The 19,236-nt window shown below is 39.3% G+C and overlaps 1 protein-coding gene across 4 annotated transcripts in view; it reads right to left on the reverse strand.

Moving 5' to 3' along the window:
* RPTOR (regulatory associated protein of MTOR complex 1) overlaps positions 1-19,236 on the reverse strand; it is a 172,722-nt gene that overhangs the window by 139,575 nt on the left and 13,911 nt on the right. For all 4 annotated transcript variants that reach the window (XM_026081982.1, XM_026081981.1, XM_026081979.1 and 1 more), the window contains exons 2-3: positions 14,148-14,250; positions 10,793-10,875 (exon numbers count right to left, since the gene is read on the reverse strand). In XM_026081982.1, coding sequence (XP_025937767.1) covers positions 10,793-10,875; positions 14,148-14,250 — 186 coding nt within the window. The remainder of the gene's footprint in view (positions 1-10,792; positions 10,876-14,147; positions 14,251-19,236) is intronic.

Genomic DNA, 19,236 nt, shown 5'->3' on the forward strand with positions numbered 1-19,236 from the left:
TCCTTCTTTGTAACCGCTATTTTAAGAGCTCTTAAAGTTTCAGGCTCTGTCTTTTTGATTCTTAAAAATGGACTGGGACATTACTAAGAGCTCATTTTAGGCTGCAGGACCACAATTTGGTGCACAAATGAAATCTCAACCTGGTTGTCTTTATATTCTGCCCAAAGTGCATCATCCTCAACAGGAGATACTGCTAGCCTATCTTTTCAGTAATAAATATTTAGAAGTGTCCAGTTTTGTCTGATTGCACAACAATCTTTTAATGAAGTGATATTCAGATTCAAAAATAGCTCAAGGGGCCAGGAGAAAGAAAAACAATCATCCAGAAGTTTATACTTTAAGATAGTAAGGGAAGAGTTAAAAAAAGTATTTGGTGCTTTTTTCATTCTACCTTACAGATATGAGCAGAAATATAATTGTAAATAGTTTTCTTTGTTAACTCTGAATGTTTTGCACAAAACTCTGGTATCTTTTCAGAAATAAACTTAAGTTGCCTAACGAAGTACTATTTACATGTCCAAGTTTGCAATGACTGAATCTTGTGTTATTTACTGGATAAAAAGCACCAGGGTCAACGCGAGTGGGTCTGCAGAAGGCTCCTCCTCATCTGTAACCACCAGYGATTCACTACTCTTCACTGAACACAAAGACGAAGTATTTTTAAATAGGTCACACAGAGGCTGGGTGGTAATTACAGACAAACGTTAATCAGATTTGAGCAGGCAGAGCTGCTTATCTCTTTCAGGAAGCCTTTTTTAATATCAGGTCTTTCTTCACATCTTAGGACAAACTCACATTAAAAGTACACTGATCATATAAAAATGCTCTAGCATATGAAATTCTTGCTTGTCTGACAATTCTGACTCCATTTTGATGACAAAATACAAAACAGAACAAAACAGAGAGGAAGCATACAACATGTGAATGGATCCTATTGTCAGACTATGGAAAGGAAAACGAGAAAGGATGGACATTGACCTCTTGCATTCAGACAGGGGATCCAAAATTAATAGGAATTCGGATGCTGGGTGGTAACAGTAAAAGAAAAGTATTTCAGAAGCAGTCTCAGGAAGTCCCACCTTGGCAAAGTGGGCCCATTGCTTCCCCGAATGAGGAYGTGTGTATAGGAGGGGAAAGGAGTAACTAAGGTAAGAATTCATCTTGTTCTTCTTGACTTTATGTCTTCAGCCATTCTCGTGCCAAGCAGATCTTCCTGAATGTGCATGTGGGAGACTACCAGGCTGCTCCTTTCGCTTTCAAGGGAAGCTGTTTAAACTGTGCAGAAACAGCAGTAGGGTATTCGAGAACGGCTGTCCTGCAGCGATTCAGGCCTTGCTACCAAGAGAACGCAACTGAGGCGGACACATTGCCCAGCAGCTGCTTGAGCAGTTTAGTGATTTTTGAAGGCCACTGCTCTTCGGAGAGCTACTCTAACCTGAGTAGTCACATTACTGTGTCATTTTTCTAACAGAATTGGAAGATATTTTGTTTGCTCACAAGTAAAGTGTCATTTTCATTGTGGTTCCAACTGATCTTTTTAGACTTTGGCAATAGCCTCCCCTTTGCCCCAGCTCCTCAATTCAAGGTCACTCCTGTCCRCAGTGTCTGCAGCTTTCAGCAACATGGCAAGACCCAGAGGATTTTCCCACTAAACTGATTTTGCAAGTTTGTTGACTTAGTTCCAGCATGACACATCATTGCTGATCTGCAATGCCTGATGGAAAGCATGAACGGTGCAGTGTACAAAACAGCTTAATRCCACTTCCTCGCCTTCACAGTTTCTGAACACACTTCTTTGACATCAGTTTATGCCTGTAACTGGATTCTTTCTTTCCTGTGCTTCATTTTTCCATCAGAATCTCAGAGAAATCAGTATTAGGTAGTGATGCAATTTCACAGTTTCCACATTATTTTTTAAAGTCTGTTAAAGATTTTTCCCATCAAAAGAGTTAGCACACACATACTACCTAGTGAGCCCTGTAATTGCCTTAGGAAGTTTTCTACTTCTACAGGTTACCCCAAATCCTYTAGTTATTGCTGTAGGGCACCTCCATATACAGGTGGTGCAGCTACTCCCATGCTAGGGTAGTCCCACTGCCAGTGCCCACAGCTACAACGGTACAATCCAGGCTAATGATAACAAAGCTCCGCGGAATCTGCGCTGTGGTTTAAGATGTTAAATTCTCCAGTCGCTCATCATGACCTCCCGTTGGTGCTTAATACCCCCACGACACAGGAAAATGGGTGGCCCAGTTTCATTTTTTATAGCACGATGGACAGTAGCACCCAGTACACCTTCGTTGACGGCTTAAACCGAGACCGCAGCCTTATGGTCCTTTCTGCCAAGCTCCGCGGTGAAGGCAGCACCTTCCGGAAGAGAGGTGGAGCGGATGGCTGCATTGGTAGCAATACGAGCCATTATATGATGATTTAGCAGAGCTTGTCAAGGTCCTTACATCTAGTAAAGTCTAATATCTAATAGTTTTAAATATATGAAAGCTTGCTGTGTATATATGAAAGCTTGCTGTGTATATATGAAAGCTTGCTGTGTATATATGAAAGCTTGCTGTGCGGTATACTACTTTTCATTTTTATTTAGTAAGTAGTCCTCAGGTATCTACACAAAGTCCATAAAAAAATACTGACTGACACTTAGCTCATAAACACAATACATTTTGTAAACGTACAGTGAACACTCACAGGAGTGTTTCAGTAGAGAACAAATTGATTTTTAACCTTCTTTCTTCAGTAGATTCCTAAAAGATTTTTAGTGAACATGAAGACCTAGACATTGCCAAGTTGAATCTACTGCAACAGCATTTCTTTTCTTAAATATCTTTTGTGGACCCACAGAGATTATTAGTGAACCCCAGAAATCTGCAGACCACTCTCAGAGAACCACCAAAAGTAGAATTACAAGTCAGATGCTGCCCATTCCAGTCCAGACTGGAAAGCAAATAGCTACRTCTGCTTTTTGCTCTGAATCTTCTTTCATTAGAATTTGCCCTAATTTTCTACATATACACAAGGCATAAGAAGGTGGCTTTTATCATTTTGCATACTTAGAATTTGTTCTTTCCTGTCTAAATTATCAGTTTTTCTAGAGAGAGATTTTATGAATAAAAGCACACTTACAATGAAACGCAGAATGGTACCACGACAATTTTTCAGATGGAATGAGAATGTCAGTAACTGCTTTTGGCAATTATACTTGTTGATCCCTCTTCTATGACAAACTTTTTTTTTTTTGAAAAAATGCTATTTTTTGCTGAAGACAGCTGAAGACAGTTGATCTTTAACAAGACAGCAAAGGATTGACACAAACTTTTGCAGAGCCTGAAATAGCTGCCAAATTCATGAGGCTGTCGGGAAATAAAAACAACAAACACAGCCCTCTTAGGAGAGCATGCAACAAAAAACAAACAAAAAAGACACTGTGACCTTGTTCAACAAAACCAGGTTTTCCTAAAACATCCGCAGAGTAAGGAGACCAAGCACAAGTTTTTCCATTCCCCTTTGGAATTCTATAGTATTTCTTTTGCAGGAGCAATTAGTATTTGCTGTTGTTTTAAAAGAAAATCCCTACAGAAATAAAGGAAAAGTATGACTCACAGAGACCAATAATTAGGTCATGTGTTCAATTAGCTTTCATACTTAACTAGTTACTCTTTAGGAAATGCTCAACCTTTGATGTGCAGCARGCAACTTACCAATTAATTAGGCAGAAGGAAGCAATGCAAGGAATGAAATCTCAGAAACCATATCAAAGCCCAGAGATATCTAATGAGGGAAACAACAGCATCAACAACAGAAAACATGCACAAAAAGGCACAAGGCTTTAAATGATCTGCTTCAAGTATCTTGGCTATACTTCCTTTGAAATTAAGACAAAACTGTTGGGAAGCAGACTCGAAGAGAAAAAGCAGCAGCCTTGCTTGATCAGAAAAGCCTCACTGTTTCCTTGAAGGCTTGGCACAAAAAAATATAATCTATCCATATTGCATGAGAAGTCTCCTCAGAGACCATCATTCATTGCTGGATGCCAACTGCAAGAGCCAATACGCACCATACRATATCGGATTAAAAGCACAATGGGACATAAACACTGCTGAGCATCTCGACCTGCGCAATGGGACACATGTACTGCTGAACATCTCGACCTGGCACCAACCACTTGGAAAAGATATAATATACAGCCATAGCCTAACTGACATTTCTATTAATGTTACATATAAAAGGAACAGGCATGCTTACTGGGATTAGTATTTAGTTTCTCAGTTTCCTTAGGCCAATTTTCTACTATAACTTCAATAAAAGATTGCTCAAGCGTCTCCTCCTTGACTACGTCACCCCTTTGAACTGAGTCACAAATCGGTACAACCACATAACAAACCAAATAGGGTGGAAAGACCTAAAACATGCCTGGATCTGCCAGATTAATGAGTTCAGCTATGTTACTGCCTGTCCCTTAATAATGGACACCAATGTAAGAAAAGGCACATAAATACGAGAACTGCATAAAGAACAGCAACAAAATCACTGTGTGACAGTGTTTTGTCCATAATATTTATTAACACACTGTCCTCAGTGATTAAGGATGCTACTGATGTTGGCATTCTCAAATGCCAAYATTTGCTTTCAAGCCACCCTTCCCAAGGGCTCACTAGAAGTATATTTAATTTTGCCTTCTAGATCTCTCAAGTCCATTTGCATTTTTGGCCTAAGTAAAATCCTTCATGGCCATTCTTCACTCCAGTGAAGTCCTTTCAGATGGAGCTGCAATGAAATACTCAAAAGAAATTCCAGCACAGATTAGACAATCAAAATAAGACATTACTGAAGATTATCATCTTAGCAAGAAAGGGAGAAGTGGAGAGAAGGGAGAAAATGCAGCACTTGAAAAAGAAAATCAATACTGTAATTGACTGATTTTTTCTTTGTTTTATTTAGCAAGGGGATAAGAGATGAAAAAGTGGTAGTTCTTTGGGWTATAATGTTTAAAGTTAATTGGCTTTGCTGGTATTAGTTATCACAAAAGGAAGTGCAAAAGTCCCAGGGCTGCAGGCCTGAAAAAGGTGGAAGGGGAAGTGGGGGAAAATAGATGTTGCACAGATGACAAATTACAAATCTTACTGTGGTTAAATCTTATACAGAGGTACAAACCTCTCACACTCCATTAAGTTAAATATCACAGGATGTAAAAATCCTGAATTCCATAGAAGAATCGACCTTCAGCTTGWAATCTCTACAAAGGTCTCTGCAAAATCAAGGTTCCGCCAACACAATTTTGTAAGATCTCAAAACATTGCAGGGAGTTATCAGATACTGCAGAATTCACAAATAACTCGAGAGTATAAATAAAATGTGTAATGTGTTGCAACCAATCTTCCCATCTCCTACTCCTCATTCTGAAATTAGTTATGAAACACGCTCTGCCAAGTTGACAAAAATGCCCTTACGTGATGGGCTCACTCCCTCACGTGGCCACTTCCCTGTTGTGTTTCACACTTTCATACACTAACATTTCATCCTCTTTTCAGATTGAAGTAAAACGTTCTTCCCACAGGAGATTCCTGTTGTTCTGGATGCACATAATTCTTTCTTCGCTTTCTTCTTTAAAGYGGCATCCCGGTCTGCTAGAAGCGCTGCCGCCTTCGCTGAAGGGGAGAGCTCGGGCGTTCGCTCCGCTGAGCGACGGGGCGCCGATGCCGGAGGCCGGGCAGCGTGCCGGCTGCAGCTCACCTGCGCGCTTCGCGGCAGTTGCTCACATCCGCTTACTCGGAGCGCTTCGCACCTTGACACCTTCACTGGTTGAGTTCCAAATCTCTCAGAGACTTGGGGCCAACGTCTGTTCTCTCCGGAGGTGAGGTGGCTCCGTTAGAGACCCAGTGAAGCTGAACGGTTGTGCTGCTGCAACTAGCTTCAATGGGCAACAAATATTCAGATACGTACTGGGAGCTCAAGGGCTCRTTCCCTCCCCCCACCAAAACCTCTGCACACATCGCAGTAGCACTGAAGTCCTCCTTAAATATAGCAGGGAATGCAGCCTTCCTTTTCTTCTAACCCATCCACGAGCCTCAGCTGTTGTGTACTGTCACTAAACTTTATTCCCTATAACAGTCCACCTTAAAAGAAGAAAAGGTTAGTACCATATCAGTCCTCTGATTTTCCTGGTAGCGAGGCTGCCCGAATTTTGTTGGATTTCATGAATGTGCTGATTACACGTGCTGCTTCAGGCTTGAAGAACGTGCTGTTTATAATTACTGTCTACATATCCTCTTCTAGTTTTGTGCTGCACTCTCTCTGACCTAACATCTGCTCTTTCCACTCAATTGAAGTTTCTCTTAACAAAATCCCTGCTGAGTTCATTTTGCTAGCTAATGGCCAGAACCTCTCTCTTAAAAATTACCTCTCCAGCACTTCAGAGGACTCATCATCTGTGAGAACTGCAGAAGAGCTCTACTATTGGTCCTCTTCTCTGCACCCTCGAAACCCGGTTTCTTTCAATAATCTCATGTGCAAATAAAACTTAATTACAACCCTGTACTCTGGCCTATTCCAAGCCCTCAGCACATTCTCTTCAAAGAACTCCCTCGCAAGAACTTGCTTTGTTTCCATTTCAGGTCCCCCCTTCGAAACCCATCACACCGTAACATCTACCAAAACTACAAGAGTTAGGCTTCTGTTGTGCTAAGACCCTGTCACATTGACTGATGCTATTTTGCCGTCTCCTTGTACTCTCCCATTTACCTATATCAGTCTTACTTCAGATTGCAAGCTGTGTGGCAGTGTTTCCATTCCACGTGTGTGGCACCTTGCTCAACTGAAGGTGCTGCTGTAGCACAAACACAAAAAGGGGTTGTAACCCATACCACACCCCACCTAAGGGAGTCACAGGCATCTCTGTCTCAGTCTTCTCACAGCTGGCTGTGCAAAGACTATCACATGGCACAAATTCTCAGGAAAAGAATGCTTTTTTTAAAAAGCTTAAAACATTCATTCTAGTTGAAACAAGGTCCACCTTCTCCAATGTTAAAGCTGCGCTGCAGGAGCAATGCAGGAATGCAAATGTCTGTGAAATACCTTTCTTCACCTAACCTTTGTGGACATCATTTTTTGACCTGCTAGTGGGAGGACTAGGAAAGTTTCTATCAGAGAATACAGATCAGTATTGCAAAAGCTTCTGGTGTAGGAGTGCCAGTGGGCTTCACTTGGGCTAGTAAAAGAAAGAAAAAAAAATCACAACAGAAGTGTCAAAATTATTGAGGATGATGACAGAAAGGAAGAAGAACTCAGAAAAATGAATTTCTGGGCAGTTTACAGTTAAAAGAAAGAAACTGGTCAAAAGCCATAGCCAAAAAAAAATAAATCTATAATTTCATGCAAATTTAATGAGCATATGCTCCAAACTGCTTCATACCAGATCCTGAATTATGTAAGCTGTGCATCATTCAACCTACAATTCCGCCTTTGGCGGATACAAATACAGGCAGGCAAATACAAAAGAATGGGAACTAAGCAAATTCTTATGTCCAGGGAAGGCTAAAAGCCAAGAGACTGAAATGTCCATTACAAAAAAAAAAGGGGGGGGGGAAGCCTGACTACCTTCTAAGGACATAACCAGCAATCAGTTAGACCTAATCTAGCAGCATCCCGTACAACATTCCCTGTTTAATAATCATTTCACAAGACAGAACTGGTGCTTTCTATAGAAAGTGCTGTAGCCCAGTTCAGAGAACTCCAGCCAAGAGGATGCAGAGAAACGTTTACGTTCTCTCAAACCAGTCCGCAAGAAACAGGCACACTGTGCTGTACAGGAGGGCAGTAGAAAGGTGACTACCATCTTCATCCTCTCCAATAACCCCTCTGTTCCAGCTCTGCAGAACGTTACAGCCAGGGACTCAAGTCCCAAGCTTTGCTGATAAATGAATGTAAACTGTGACTTAAGTAACAGTAGTTTCTGTCCATAAAAATCCACAGTAGCTACTGCACGCTGATAAAGCATCTCACTGCAGTAGCACTTTGAAGAATTGGCAGTCTATTATTCTTATTTTCAAAGTCTGCTGACTTTTAACTAAGGAAAGTTCCTACCTTTTACATGACATAACATGCAGCGGTGCCAAGAAAACTAAGAAGAATACACTCACTGTCTCCTTCACCATTTCCCATCCAAACAGGGAAAATATTTATCACTTGCTGCCAGCACAAGCAGACTAGTGTTCTTGCTGGTCATTCACTAAAACATTGCACCTAACACAGACAGTATTCTACAAAGGGAAGAAAAAAGACTATCGCAAGCAGAGAAATATCATTTCAATGTAATCAATTTCTTACTTAAATATTTTAAACACTATGTGAAGAACTCCAAAAGAAATTTATCAAGTATTTCTATTTTAAGCAATTAAAGTGATGCACTGTGCTGTCTCAGCCAAAAGCTCTCCTTTTTCACGGTGCTCTCATGACACTAGCCGGGGTCAGTAAGGGGCAAGGCCAGCGCTGCTCAGCTCCAGCAACCCCTCTCCGAGCCGTCAGCCCGCACGTTCCCCCARACAGCAGGACAGTCGCAGGGAAGGTTTTTCTTGGGCCTTCACCGAGAAGGGAAGTCCCCTCCGATCAGGTTGGGTATTACGGGGTCCTATGCTCTTAACTTTCACTACCCTTTTCTCCTTTCATTCTCATCTGCTTAAGCAACCCCTTTTATCCCTAGAATTGAGCCTGCTTTCCAGATTACCCTCGGATATAACCTCCTCAATGCCCAGTGGGACTCCACACCCATTACACAGGGTAACATTCAAGAAGAGCTGGATTTTTTTCTTCATTCCACTTGTTCCACCTAAATTATCTCTACACTAAATTGCAAGAACTCTAACTTGTTAGGAAAATTCTTTAGAGAGATAAATTCTTCCTTGTATCACTGCAGCTTTGTAATCTCCTACTCTCTTCCCCCAATAAAGTTTTCATTTGAGACTTGCAATGAAATGACTGAATGTTGTTTAACTGCAGTATTTTGCAGATGAAACAACAGCTGAAGTATTTTTTCACTCCTGCAGTACACAAATTTATGTAGCTACACAACAATAAAGCAAAGTCTTAAATTTAATCAGAAGAAATACTTCAAGCAATGGCAAGCTGATAAATTATGTAGAAGGGGCTCGATAAGACCTGTCAAGGAAATATGCATCAGCTGCACAGCCTTTCAGAAACAAAGAATTTTCACACTTGCCCCTTCTAAGGATTTTTTACCTAAGCTATTTGTATTTAACAAAAACAGGTATTAATTCCACATCCTACAATTATTAGCAGACAAAATAGGGTCACACTGGTAATGATATCATAAGACTGTTCACACAGGGTTTATCACGGGTATGACACTAGGTGGACTAACAAAATAAGTTTACTGGTTGTTAGCATCATTTGTGCATTTGCAATAAGATATTAATGACAGGTATTTCCTAGTTTAAGCACTCACACTGACAACCCAGCAATACTGGCTGTTTCAGGAGATTTTAATGATCTGGACCTTATTTCAGACTGCCTATTTTTTCCCCAAGTTGTCTCCTTTCTGTCAAATCGTCAACCATTCCAAAACACTGAGAAAGAGACAAAACTAGACGTATTAGTATTTATATGAGAGCTCTAGGAAATTCAATATTGTTCCTATTGTTTTATTGCGGATGGCACATCAACTTCTCTTTATTACTGCAGAAAACTCAAGAGCCCTGTAGAGTGCAATAAAATGGTACGTGTTTAGCTTTGCAATGTTTCACAGGGCTGTGATTTACTGTTAAGAACCAGGCACCTTGCACACAAACATCTGAGCTCAGTAATTGCTTCATGTTTTGTGCAAACTCTACAAGGCAGCGTGATGTCTGCCCACATAGAGAGGACCTGCTGCTTCCAGACGCCTGTCCCTCATTCCTCAGTAACATGGGCTTCACTATTAAAGAGCAGAGAAAAAGGTTTGTTTTCACCTTTGCATCAAGATGTTTTACTCTCCTATTTGATTTCAGACACTACTTGAATTTTCTCTGCCAGATCTTTTGTCTGTTAGAGAGAGATTAAAAGAGTAAATTGCCAGTGCACCAAAAGGGAAAACACAAAAGTAAATAAGCTTGTCTTAAATATATCCCATATAGGCTTAAAGACAAGTCCTTCTTACATAGACATAATGTAAAAGTACAATACTTCTGAAAAAAGCACACCCACTGAATTCAAATTTAAAGTATTATGTAGAAAATTATCCAGAGATTTAAATAAAGTAAACATGCCACCACTAAACACATTAAGTTTTCTTCAGGTAATACTTTTAGCTTTTACCGAACGATAAACTCAATTCTAGTCAACCAACCTAGAATAAGTGGGTGGAGGTATCAGATATAGGCAAGAGGTAAAGAACCTGGATTAACTCTATTTGTGCTCCAGCTGCCCTGAATATATTATTTTTTCCATCAAATTTGAGTTAGAAAATAGAGGAGGGACTTAGAATGCATACAATACAATAATCTCAGAAGAATATAAATTAAAAAAAAATCATTGTTGGACTTAGTATTTTAAACAAATACCCCAGACGTGCTTAAGCAAAGTGCTAGCCAAGAGACACATCAGCTAGAAAGCTATCAAGTTTGACAGYTTGCAAGAATTTATTCACACAGATGGATTAAGGAAGCAACAAATGCTGCAAGACCACTAAAGCACATAATAGGTACATAATTTCAGTCTAAGTTGAAAGTCTATCCCAGAGAAGTATCATGTCTATAGCTACAGAGGAGAAGCTCAAGGAATATGTACTTACTCTTGGCTGCCAGTTTTCATACTGCTTCTGTAAATTTGCACCAATGGTTTCCAGAGCTTTTTGAGGACCCATTGATAGAGGATCTAAGAAATATAATACAAATGAGTGGTTTTGGCCACAACTAAATCATTCACCTTGACAAGAGGCAAAAAAGTTATTTCCAATTCTATCTGCATTTGCTTTAATGCARACCTTTAGCTACTCCATGTTATGCTTCTATAAAAACTAGACCTACAACCTGGATGACCAAAGTCTGCATCGACGCCAGGAATGACAACACCCTCKGCAAAAGAAAGACGCTAAAAACTTTCTGCACTTTAACACTCCAGTGCTTTGCATGCAAGAAACAGGATTTAATGATATCTTAATGTGGGTTTTTTTCAGGCAATCAATTAAAATTTAAGCATTGCATTCTTTATGGAAGCTACTTAGGTAAAATATCAAAAAATTAGCCCCAAATTCTTCACTCAGGTAAAAATTAGAAACCATTAAAGCCTGTCAGATTCTCTCCAAAGTATTAAATACAAAATCTTTTTTGAAAGAGAAGAGAGGCATAACATTTTTCTTTTAATATTGAAAAAAGTTTCTATAATAATGACAAAAATTGAAAAAACTGTTATATGAAAAAATTATAAATGGCAGATCATCTCTGAAGCAGTAAGCAATGGAAATAAACACAAAATCTCGCTTCGATTATCAAGAAATGTTTATCATTAGCTATTTAACCAATTTTAAGTTAATTTTATCATTAGATAACTACTGCCATGCAAARCGATACAATTTCAGTTTTAGCTTATGGGCTTTATTCAAGAGCTGTGGCCATATAATTGACAACATGAACAAGTTTCAAAAAAAGTAGAAGCTGATGTTTTGCAATGCAATATAAATCATTACTTCAATAGCATTTAACAAAATCAGTAAAGTTATATTTTAAATCATCCTTATGACTATTCTACTTCATACTGCTAAAGTATGATGAAAGCAGGGGTTTACTAGTTATTTTTCTTATTAGAATAAAAGCTAGGATTTCATTTTTATTTAAAACTTTAAAATTCTTTTGTAGAAATATTTAAGATAATGGGATATAAGATTTACATTTTCCAAATAGGAACAAAACAAATACAAACAGTAGCAAATTGTCTGCTCAGRCTTAAAAACGCCAATCTATTTTCTTTGGATTAGCTTTGGCTGTCGCTCCAAAGTCTAGCCAGAGCCTTCACCAGGACGGAACGAGCTGGGCAGCGTAGAAGCAGAGCTCCCATTCTGCTCCAAGGAACCTGCAGTTTCAGCAGTCAGTGACACACATTTTAGAAATGTCTCTATATACTGCCTCAATTTTTGTCACTCTGAACCGCAACGCCCTCTTGCTATTTAAGGAAAGCGTCAAGCAGATATCCTTGAGCTGCTGAACAGTAATCCCCTGAAAGTACTTACGCTGCCTCGTAACACTTTTTGCTAGTTAACATGTCATTAGCTACTGCTCAAATTAAAAGAAAAAGCAAAACAAACAAAAAAMCAGTAAAAATATGCCAGATTTTTTGGAGTCCTTCAAAAGGATTGAACCGAATTTCAGGAAAAAAATAAAAATAACATTTCAGATGTACTCTGACAGCAGAGGAATGTACTTTGTGGATTTTGGAATGCCTTCAGAGTAGTTAGTATTATTAACAAAACTCTTTATACAAAAACAAAGCACATTGGTGCCCCTCTAAGAGAGAAAGAGCGCAAACAAATGATTTTCCTAAATAAGGCTCATGCCCTTACAGTCATTATGTGGGCTTTCACCTTCCCTCATTCAGGGTATACATAAGGCTAGTGAAAGGACTGAAGAAATACAGGCCACGATACCTTCAGTATAATCACGGCATGAACTTCTCAATGCCTTACACAGGGCCAAGTTGATGCTGTAGCACAGATGTTGGCTAAGGCTTAATTTTGGATAAAAACAAAGCACTTAGATGTTTTAAGGGCGCATCTGGAAGGTACAGTGAGAACTGCAGCTGACTTCTGACGGCGACTGATTGCCATTTGTTACTAGAGCTCACAAGCTGGTGGTCTTGGTTCAATCTTCAAGAATAGCAATTGTACCCAAAATGATTTCCACGCTTTCATCTACATCTGACAGAGACATCATGTTGCCACAATACACACCATCAACTTCTCATAAGAATGTTGTATAGAAGAAAAACAAGTGGATATTTTTGCAGATTACCTTTTCCATAAATTTAAAGTTGCCTAGAAAAAGAAATGGGTACCTGCATATATACAATAAAAACTTAATTAAGAAAGTACATTCAAAATTCTCTTTGTTGATGACAGTCACTAATAACTTTATTTTAATGACTCCATAATGCTGATCATTCTCTCTGCTCTCCACCCAATTAAATTTTGGTGAGTTTCACGTATCAGTGAGAAATGACAGCTGCTCTTTCCACTGAACGCTGCATTTGCTGGTGCATGCTCGTGACATTTTAAGTTCTTCAATATCAGCAGCATGTTTAGATTAAAAGAAATGCTACAGATTCAGCAAGCAAGGAGGCAAGGTTAGAAACAAGAAGCTCTAAAAGTTTTTAAAGGAATTCAGTTTATACAATGATTAATTTGCTTCTGTAGCCTATTAAAAGCTCCAGAGTTTAGGATTACAAGGGTCTGCATGTTACTTGCTGGAGTGAACATTTTCAATTCCTAGTTAAAAAACAAATCTCTCCTGGATAGCTTTCTTACACAAAGTAATTCCTTCTAATATTAGTCAAATGTGTCTGATCTTGATAATTAGACTTGACCCACAAAACCAAGGGAATTTCATTTCTTAGCAAAAGACTAAGAATTTAGTCCAACACTGCATCAAAGTAGCAAGCCTTTGTGTTGGACTGCTAGCAAGATGTTCTAGGAAGAACTTGGGATCTTCTAAATTCATGCTTCCAATATAAGAGAGCCACAGAGCAGTCCTTTCAACATGCAGTAAAGTCCATGTATTCTACAGGCACTTATTTCTCTATTAGATGATGCAGTTATTTTAAACCTTTGCAGATCAGAGTACTATAAAGATGTAACTGTCCAGAGATTTGCTTAGACTTTTATAAATCTACAACAATAAAAAAAAGCTAAGTAGTAGCTTTTTTTATCTCCATGCTATCTCATTTTAGCGTAAAGCTGGAAAGATGACCTACGGCAGCAGTTACTGCTTGACACATAATTAATTCATACAGACACATTCAAATTAGATGCCAGAGGTTTCCTTTTGTTTATCCTAGTTTTAGTCTAGGAAACATATGACTGAGCCTACAATATATGCTATACTTCGGGATTCATAAGAGTAAAAGTTAACTATAGTTTGGAAATTTTCAAGACTTACCTATCCAACACTCCAGGCGGGCACAGGGAGTTGTCTTCACCACATCAGGAGGATCCACGCCGACATTTAGGCACAAAACTAAGGCAACACTAACAGTCTTCATCTAGAAATAAGAGACAATAAATGCTTACTTAGTGTAGAAAGTATCAATTTTCATTTGGGTTGGAATTTTACTGCTACTATAACTTTTGAAGAATTTCAACTAAGCTTCATTATCTGCTCTTTAACACAGACTATTTTAAGGAAGGCATGACTGATCACATTTTCCCTCTTTTTAGTATACCAGTACTTAGATTTTACATTACTATTTTTATTATTATTTCCACAGCCCTTTCTTCAACTATATAGCATGGAAATAGATATCACTGGACTTCTGCTAAGCATCTTAAATTAGTCAATGTCTACTGAAATACATTATTAATATAAGTGAATGTGCTATTCAGGGTTCCTGATTAATATCAGAATATAGAATGTCCTTTCTAATATTATGCCCAAAAGAAATAAAGGGGGGGGGGACCTAAGCAACCAACCAAAACAAAAAGTGTTTAGCCAATGTTTTTCTTTTGCCTTTTTCTTAAGATCCCTAACATGTTAGTTATCCTGGATATGTCTTACAGTTCTCTGAACTTGTAAGGTGTATTGTAGCCAAGATTCTTAGTTAAGGTTCTCATAATTATCTAAATTTTTTTTGTTTTTTTTTTTAATATTGCCATTTTCAGGGGCAGTCCTGTACTTTGCTACCTTTATTCTTTTGTCTGAAGTTCTGCAGTGGGAGAAGCTTCAGCAGACTAAAAGGGATGTTTTGGAAATCTGTGTGCGTACGCAAGATCCCCCCATGCACACCGTCTACACGCTGTATGAAAAACTTGGCATCTCGAAGCTTCTAATTGAAAGCTTCCCTTTCAATTCACCTTAAATGTTCACAAACCCTGGAGAGGGACCAGATCTGAAAATCCTAACTGAATGTTTCTGATGATGTTAATCCTTCTGTAGCTACGTAGGTCATGTAGCCCCAGAATCCCACCAGCTGTTATTTCATCGGCCTTTAAAATCGGCCTCCCTGTAAGAAACCTGGCCYGATCAAACCTACAATTCCTAACTTAGTAACTGCGCCAAAACTGAATTACACGCATCCAAAGCGGTAAGTGCTGCAAAAAGCCCTGAAAGAAGTAAAGCATTTGCTGTTAAAGGAACGAGCGTGTCCCTGCCCAACCAGGTGGGGTTAGTCTCCGAATCTCAACGTCCTTCTTACACCAAGCCTGCCGGGGGCCTGAAAGGGAAATCACCAAGAAAAACAAGTGCCASCGGTGCACTACTGTATTATTTCTCTTCCAGCCCGAGCTGCAATAACGCCTAAACTTGCTACCACAGACCAAGTTTCGGGTTCCACCTAAGTGACAAGTCTGAGATACGCGTGATTGATACCGTCTTCATTTCATTTCAGCCACTTCCTCTCATCTTTAGATCCTCATTGCAAAACAAAAATGAAGAAACCACAGCGCAATAAACTTGTAACTTTGTTCCTCAGTCAATGAGGTTACTATAAACACAACCAGCTTTTTAGTGAACAAAGCCCCTTTTAGGGGATTTATTTGTGCAGTAACAGTTAAGGACAACTTTTTCAAAAAAAGTTTCCAAACAGAAAACTCAACTAGTGTCTTGGCTGCAAAAAATACAATTCCATGTTAAAAGACATTACTATTAAAACCTGCCTATTGGAATCATGCCAAATCCATTTTCCCGTGAATACACCAATACACGATGTCCCCAGGCGCCGCGCGCGCTCCTTGCTCAGGACGCCGCTCCAGCGCGCTGAGAAAGCTGGCGCCGAGGCGAGCCCGGCACTTCTGCCAGTCTCCTCCACACGCCCTTCGCATCGCAGCCATGAAAAGGTTATATACAAGGAAACTTAYGTCTTTAAAATCTGTCTCCCTATTAAATAAGATTCCGTTGTTAGAAGCTTACATTATGAAAGCAAGCTACCGTATTTTCTGTTCCAGTTCCTTCCGAACACCAGGATTTCCCGGCGGGGTACGGATACAGCGTGCCTGGGCTTTCTAGTCACGATGTCACAGTATACTTATTTTGGGAGAAATCACCACTTAGTGWGGTCTTGGTGCTGATTCAATAAAAACAGCATAAAACTGATCAAGCAGCACATTTAGACATGCTGCTATAGCCACAAGGGGCACCACAAACACAGGAAATCCAACTCTATTGACATCTTAACTATCACCTAAAAGGAGCATTAAACCAACTCTTAAACACCATAGCCAGTTAAAAATATTGTTTGAAAATTACTATTTTGCAGCTTTATGCTCTTCTCCAAACTCTCCTTCACACCAGTACCTAAATCGGAGCAGGAAAACAAAAGTAGCAATGTGGTTCACTGTATTTCCATCAAAAGTGTTCAGCATTCCCTCGCTTGTCTGAAGCAAAGCCACCCGCATCTCCTCATCCCCAGGGTGCTCATTATGATTCAGAACAGCAGGCAAAAAATAAAAAAAAAGAAAAGGAAAAAAAAAGAAAAAGAAAAACCCCACACTTACTGTAAAAGCTAGATCCACACAAATGCATAATTTATGAAGAAACTAGAAACTGGAGCAGGGAGACACTGTTCACACCAAGAAGGGGAGACCTCCGTCCTCCTCCTCCCCTTCCCGCTGCTCCTCTTTTCTTCCACTTTATCTCCCTTTCCCCCCCCCTCACTTTTCTTCATCGAGTTTATCAACACTGAACCGATGCCCTCAAAAATAAACTGTGCCATCGCCCTGGAGCTGGCACCACGTTCCTCCGAGGGGCTCCCACCCTTCCCCGCCAGTTCTGGCGCTGGTTAGAGGCTCATCTCCATGGGGCGGAGGGCGACTGCAGCCCCGGTTTTACAGAACCTCGCGCAAAGGGCTCACTGCTGGTTTGCGACAATAAAGGCTCTAATAATAAGGATCCTGCAACAAGAACAACCAAAAGCCCCAATATATTTATAAATATAACAGGCACACCTGACATTTTGTTCACAAGAAGTGCACTTAGTTTAAAAAAAAAAAAAAAAAGTTACCTCAAAGTCATTGACTTATTTGTCTCCTGATCCAAAACACACACTGAGAATCACCGACTCGGACAAAACAGAAGACAATGAATAAAACAGTGCCCAGCACTAATAAAAGCAAAAACTCACAAAATTTGTACAGGATGAATTGAGAAATTTTATGTCATAAAGATGGCCTGTCTTTTAAAAGAATTCAGACACTACCTGAAAACTTCAAAGACAAAAGCTACATACACCTTAAAATACCAGTAAATAAATTACTCTGCTATGAGAACAAATTAGCTCATGCATGATGAAGGCTGCTGCATGCAAGTGGCAATAGATCAAAATAGTCCCCGTTAGTCTTAAAACCTCAGGGGAAGTTTTTTAATGCTTTTTTGCCAGTAAAGCATGTCTGGCACCTGATATTTTAGTGCCTTATTTTTTCCTCAGCAAATGCACATGGCTTTCATCCTGCTTACCCATTTCACATACCGCAGTGACTATTAGACACAATGAAAGCATCGCGTTACTTCAGCGTTGCAACAAACAGTAATTACAGCCCGCAATCTGAAAGTTCTCTATTACCTTTGGGACGATAACAAAAGATAAGGAAAGAATTTCATTTCGAAAGTGATGTTTTTCAAAATTTAGTGTCATCTTTTTCTACCTTCCCTTTCATAAAACCCACCCGATACGCTTAAAGTATTAAGAGACGCACAGCTCCAGAAGAGTTTTTGCTTGACCTGCCTGTGGACTAGGCAAAGATAAGAAATATTTAACGTAAGATCACAAGTAGATAGTCCTTTACTATTTCACGATATACCAACTATGCCCATTTGTAGAGATTATTAATATTCAGCAGTATGATCTGGGAAAAAAGAAAAACCACAAAACAACTGACCAATACAGAACTCTTTGAGAAGGAGCTTTAAACTGTGCCTGTACACAAAGATGCCTTTTTAGTATACTAAATCTATTATGAATTCACACAGCCCCAGAAAAGACATTGTGTCGTAGAATGTTACGGTGCACTAACATTCCTACAAGCCATCATACACTGGCAAACAGGCACTAAAATCCAGAAGAAAATAAAGAAAACTACATATACAAGGCAAAATAAGTTATTAGCAGTGAAAACATACAAATCATTCTTTCAAGAGACAACATTCTTCCAAACAATCTTTTCTGTCTCATTTATTTACTGTTTCCCCTTTGTGGCCTAACACTGCTTTGTTTTCCAATATTTTACTAGTAATGTCTGATCTGTGGCTTTCATTGTACATACCACTGTTTATTTTCTATTCCCAAGTTTTGTGTTTTAAATAAGTATTTCTCCTTGAAAACAGACAGTAAACCAGTGATGAAAAGTAACAGTCTAGCTAAGTGATCCCATAGACGAACAGGGTTATTCTGCTCTCCGCCTACCTCCTCGCAAAGGAGGTAAAGTATTATACTTCATGGCTGTTCGCTCTACCCAGAAAGAGCRCCTCTTCAGTAAGAGCTGCAGCTCTCACACTGCCCTCTGACTCCTGCTCAACATCTATCTATGACGTCCAGTCATTACAAATCAAAAGACTGAGCCCAAAAAGCTGAATAATGCTTTTTGCATTTCTAAACTGTTTTGTAATATACTACTGGAAGCTTTAAAGCTTAGTAATACAACAAGTACTAGGACATCCTCATCTGCCATTAAAACGCAGTGGAAATGTTCTTTTCTACACATCAAGAATACATCCACCTGAATACATTTCAACAAGATTTTGTCAAAATTAATAAAGAAAACACATGAGTATTTGGCATGCTTCTAGGAAAACCARTATCCAAAATGCTTTCTCACCAAAGGCCCAAGATCAAAACCATGAAAGGCTCCTTTAGTGGGCTCTTCAGCATGCTTTGCATCGGAAAAAAAGCACAGAGCATTCACAGCTTTGTATTGCATGCAATTAAAATGATTTAATAACTCTGGGTGAGAACTTACAATACCTAAACGGCAAAATCCACTTGGTCAAAAAGCACTGTGAAGTAAGGAGGCTGAATTCAAACCCCAAATCTTTCAGAAAC

The sequence above is a fragment of the Apteryx rowi genome, unplaced genomic scaffold, assembly GCF_003343035.1.
Source record: "Apteryx rowi isolate R43461 unplaced genomic scaffold, aptRow1 scaffold_564, whole genome shotgun sequence".
Taxonomy (NCBI): Eukaryota; Metazoa; Chordata; class Aves; order Apterygiformes; family Apterygidae; genus Apteryx; species Apteryx rowi.